Source organism: Triticum aestivum, chromosome 5B (assembly GCF_018294505.1).
Source record: "Triticum aestivum cultivar Chinese Spring chromosome 5B, IWGSC CS RefSeq v2.1, whole genome shotgun sequence".
NCBI classification, from domain to species: domain Eukaryota; kingdom Viridiplantae; phylum Streptophyta; class Magnoliopsida; order Poales; family Poaceae; genus Triticum; species Triticum aestivum.
In genome coordinates, this window is record NC_057807.1 from 530908583 (window position 1) to 530914048 (window position 5466).

A 5466-nucleotide genomic window follows, 5' to 3' on the forward strand; every position below is an offset into this window, starting at 1 on the left:
ACGCCGATATTGCATGGCTCCCGGCGTCGCAAAAATGGGTAGTGGTCTTGGTTTGGTGCATCGCCTGTGAGAAGCAAAGGTTGTGTCCTAGGTGGCGGCAACTGCATGAAGGTCTCCCGGACGGCAGAGGCATTTGGGCGGTGGCGGTGGCTTGAGGAAGACGGCGACTACTGGGATTTGACACCGAATCAACCACTATTGTGCACCTTTTGTGTATTACTCAACGTATGTTGCATGATTTTCAATAATGAGTACTCTGTTTTTGTCTGGTTGAAATATGCGTATGAAATTTGGTGGAATTTTGTACTGTAATGTTGACGGTGCTTTGTGTAATTTTGTTGAAGGATCCTTTCCTGCACATACAACAACAACCTCTATATACAAACATATTCGGTTCTTTTTCAGTTTCTTTTTCTCTCTCATTTTCTCTAGACTGATAAATTCTTTTAAAGAACACTAACAATGCATTCATATACCACACCGCACCGAAGCTCAAGCTGTAGCTACTTACATATAAAATATAATAGGGAGTGGGTGAGTGTGATCAGCAGAGCAACAAGAATAGAGTTCAGAGGAGGATAAACAGAGTTCAGAGGGATGTTGGCAGGCTGCTCCTTCTCGTCCAGGTCGCTCATTGACGATGAACTAGCGGGTGGTGAGGACCAAGTTTTTTGCCAAAAGAAGATACTAAACAGTTTTACTTCACATAAATTCTGAAATATGTGTCATTTAATCAGGGGTTTTTCTGAAATAAGGAGCCTTGGCGCGTGCCACTCGCTGATGTGGCGTCCGATCTAGCAGCTGCTTGAGTCTTCTGTACCAAATTGTTACCACATCGTGAGTTTTGTTGCCACTTTTATGGGTTTTTCAAGTTTGTGTATGGATTTGTTAATGTTGTGCAAGTTCGTGTACTAATGGTGATATTAACTTTTTAAAGAATGAGGCAGAAGCTTTGACTTTACAAGCAAACGCTCATACATTCAGGTATGCATGCATATGAGTTAGCAGCTTAGAATTACATTTCATTTAACAGAAAGTTCAGCTGAATATAATGAACATCTGCTGATTTAGTAACACTATGATAACTAGTTATCAAACACTTACATAAGAACTAAGGTAACGAAATATACCTCTAAAAACAGAGTACCTTTTTTTAACCCTTTCTGACATAAGTGAAAATGGGAGAAGAAACAATGATATGGAGACCACATGAGATGCTGGACTGGAGACTGGTCATGCACAGACAAGACCATGATTTGAAGAAATAACGACGTTGGTCAAACAAGTTGATTCAGGCAGAATTACATCATCTGAGATCTGACTGATCAACAACCAATCTAAGACTGAAAGTTTAGCGGCGATCGATCACGGCCATGAACGAGTTACTGATCTCTTAGTCCTACATGTTTTTTTCATTTCAGCAAGACAGGAGTCAAATCAGAGCTTCAGATAGCAGCATGATCATTGACACTGATGATATCTAAAGCCAATCCATCCATAACAGAGTCACCGAACAGATCATGGCATTGTTCCTCACCAGCTTGCCAAAATGATGCTCCAAATGTTTGGCCCCATCACAATCTAATCAAAATAATCATACTACAACACTGCATGTGATGATCCCTTTGTCCCTGCCACTGCCATCTTTTCTGATGACAACTACACCTCACCTTCACAATGTCCTTCCTATAAATTCAGCAAATGGCTAAGCTCAGCAGCACCACTTCATCAGCTCATCCACCTCCAACAGAGCAATACAAAATCCATAGCTCATTTCTCCAAATTCCCTGCTGAAAAAACAAGACCCTGAACCAACCATGGTTAGCGCCAAGAGACTTGCTCAATTGGAAAAGAAGTGGCAGAGGACGGCAACAATTAAGAGGAAGAGGCTGACAACAACAGCCAAAGAAGATGAAGAGTGCTGCACCTTAATAGCAGTCAAGGGCCACTGTGTCATGTACACAGCCAATGGGAGGCTCTTCGAGGTACCATTGGTGTACTAGGAGCTCCTGAGGATGTCCCGGGAGGAGTTTGGCTTTGCAAGTGATGACAAGATCACACTGCCTTGTGATGCCAGAGTGATGGAGTAGGTCATGTGCTTGCTCAGGAGAAATGCCTCTGCCGAGGTTGAGAACGTGTGCTGAGCTCCATGGTGATATCTTGTCACCACACTGGTTGTGCGCTGCCAATTGTTGGAACCAATAGACAAATTTGCTGTTTGTAGTTCCTGAAGAGCATGGATTCAGAATCTGTTCTTGTCCTTTGTTTTCTGTAGTTGACCTGGATAGTGTAGATAGTTAGATATAGGCAATGCACGAAATCTTGCACAGTGAATAAATAGCTGATGGAGCAGCTCATTTAGATGCCAATAATTCAATACTTCTTTCATAATAATTCTGAATGAAAAATACACAAGTTTAATACATCTATCATATAAGCCAGGTTATTAGGAAAAACTTAGAGTTAATTGCAGAAAACCACCACATTTGGGGTTAGGTTTGAAGAAAAATACCTACTCCCTAATGAATAAGTGACATGGCCAGGTAATACAATAGCCATTTTCAATGTTGAATCTTTGAGAGAAACTAAAAAGGGAGTTCAGGATAAAAATAAGCAAGTAATATGTAAACTACAAAATAAAAGATAAAATAGTACTTAGCAGTATAAGGAAGGTTTCTTCTTAAGATAGAAATTATCAACGTTTACATAGTACTGAAGAACACCCCTGAATCCATACAACTTTGAATAAGGCAGTCGACAGCCTGAAAATACTCGGAGACAATTATAAAAAACTCGACCCAAGGGGAGAGATATCCCGAAGGCATTGCATTCTAAGGTTGAGAAAATGCCCCGAAACGCCAGCTTGCGTGGTGCAAGTATGCGCAGCGAACACACTGGCTTGCACAACACAAGTATACACAGCGAGGGACCTTTTTTTGTTAGAACCAAGATTCGAGCCCTGGTTGGTAGCCCCACTCAGGACGTCATTACCAACGCGCATAGTTCTCCTCAAGGACAACTATGACAGCACAGATTTGGCATGTGTTTGTTATTCATAATCTTCAGCTTCATCTGAAACCATGGTTAGCAGGCTTGCTTGCAGGCTTGGAAGATTAAACACTCAAGACAATTGTTCATCAATGTGAATTTGTTCATTTCAGCGTGTCAACATTCATATGTACCATCATCAGAAAATAAAGGAGAGGAAAAGTATATAGATACATGGTGGATGAAGTAAAATAGAAGGCAGGTAATGCAACACAAGAAAAGAAACATATAGACTATTAATAACAGAACTTGGTGCCAAACAAATTCCATTGCATGATGTGAAGCTTACAGGGCGCAGTTTGATAGAACTATTAGTACTACTTAAGACACACTGGATCGCTGACAAGTAGCATAATACATACATAACTAGTTGTTTTTGTTCTTGGCACGATAACGAGATGCAGCAAACTACACCAGGAAGACGGCTAAGGATCCATCAATGACCCTCCTGGCCCCTTCGTCTTACTTTCAGCTAGCTAGCTTAACTATGGCAATCAAGCTTTTACTTCGCTCGGCCAGTTGTTGCACGTGAGGTGGCAGCGGAGTCGGCGAGGTCAATGTGCTCTTGCACGAACTTATCCAAGGTTTTCCTGTGGTCCATGAAGGCCATGAGGTTGTACTCGTTGATCGCCATAGTGTCGCCCTGCCCCTGCAAGATGGCCTCCTCAAAGAGGTGGATGAAAAGGTCGAGCTGGTCATGCGCCATGAGGTTCTGCGCGGCGAGAGCGACCTCAAGGCAGAGCTCCGCAGGCGCGGTCACAGGCAGGTGCAGGGCCATCAGTGCACGGAATAGATCATTTCCATGAAGGCCGGCGAGCTGGGCAGTGGGGGAGACACCTTGGCGGCGGCCTTTATGGTGGCCTTTATGGCTGCGCGTGGCCTGGAGGCGAGCGGTGAGGTTGTCCACCTTCCTGGTGTCATTGCTGAAATTGCCAACAAAGTCGTCCAACATATGTTTGAAAGAATCGCCGAAGGTGGGGTCAGAGATGCAATGTGCCGCAGTGACGTCCAGCACCCGCCGGAGGCGTCCCAGAGCATCCGGATGTGGGTGGGTACCCCCGGCCATCTCAAGGAGACGATTGGCGCTCGCAATAATCGCCTCCATGTCCATGCCGGCCACACTGTTGACCTGAGCGATCTCCCTCACTCGGTCTTGCTGCCAAGGTGGTAGAAATAGAGTTAACAATCACACACGGTTGTTCGTTCAACAAACATCAACGTAGAAATGATGATTCACAGGAAAAAGCATGGCTATTTCAGGCATGAATTTACAGAAAGAGGCCAAAGTTACAACTTCACAAAAGCATGTCTAATAGCCGACTTATGGCGTCCAAAATGATGGGTAATAGCCGACTCCCAAAGCTGTCCGTTGCTGTTTCAGATTGGGAATTAATGGTTAACAGGTTCCACTATGAACCTTACAGGATGAACTAGCATTAATTGAACCCTTAAAAACATCCCAAAACTAGTGTAGATTGAGTTGATAGCATACTAGTACTAGGAATAGGAATTAAAAAAATTGCCTGAAAGCTGCGCAAGAACAGATCGAGCAAATCACATCTAGGCTTAGGGTTCAGCGGGGATGGGGGCGGAGTTCGTGCAGTCGCCGTGAGAAGCAGGGCGGTGAGGCGTCGGACGGGTGGCGAGAGAGGCGGATACATACCTCGGTGAGGCAAATGCGGGCGCGACGGGCGGCGGCGGCGGCCGGCACTCCGATGACGCGGAGGTAGGCGCAGGCGGCGGACTGAAGACTGGGGTTTGATTTGGGTGCGACTCGCCTTTTTTTGTCCTTTTTGTGGGGAAGGTTGCCACCTGCCATTCAGCCAGTCGGCCAGAAAACACCAAAGACAAAACAACGGAAAAAAAAACCACGAACAAAAACATACAGTCAAAGCCCTGGGGGGTCATTGGGGCCTTCGCTTGCCGATGTCCTCCACTGTTGACAAGATCCGTTTGCCAAAGCATCATCACGGGCAAAGTTTTGCGAGTCAAATAAAGCATCTGTCATGAATGAAGGAGCATGTATAGATGCGGTATCTTGCTGAAGAAATATACAGAGGGAGCATGAAATTGTGGGACATCATTCAAAGCCTCTCAAGCACTCGCCGACACAAGAGGAGACAAGATCCGTTTGTCAAAGAGTTGTCGCACCATCACGATGAATCTTTGAGAGTCAAATAAGTCCCTTGTCACAAAATGATAGAGCATGTATCCATGTGGCGCACCGATGAATACCGCCAAAAACACATGTCTGCAACCACCAACCTTACGCCAAACACTTTTGGCCATCCTACGCCTTCACCGCTGCGAGAGAGCTAACACTTGATGACTTCTACGCAACAAGACATCACATTCCTCACAACGACATCGGAGTGCACACAACCCCCACAATGTGAGGAAGCAAGAGAACACGCTTCT

The 5466-nt window shown here is 44.9% G+C and overlaps 1 protein-coding gene across 1 annotated transcript; it reads right to left on the bottom strand.

Moving 5' to 3' along the window:
• Positions 1 to 3297: 3297 nt before the first annotated feature.
• LOC123116773 (uncharacterized) lies at positions 3298 to 4838 on the bottom strand. The gene is made up of 2 exons (XM_044537680.1): positions 4712 to 4838; positions 3298 to 4204 (listed from the first exon to the last, which is right to left on the bottom strand). Exon 2 carries the CDS (start codon positions 4157 to 4159, stop codon positions 3551 to 3553), a length of 609 nt encoding a protein of 202 aa, XP_044393615.1. The 5' UTR covers positions 4160 to 4204; positions 4712 to 4838; the 3' UTR covers positions 3298 to 3550.
• Between the last annotated feature and the right edge of the window lie 628 nt (positions 4839 to 5466).

Excerpts from the sequence above, each read along its gene's own strand:
- LOC123116773 (XM_044537680.1), bottom strand. The coding sequence starts at position 4,159 with ATGGACATGGAGGCGATTATTGCGAGCGCCAATCGTCTCCTTGAGATG.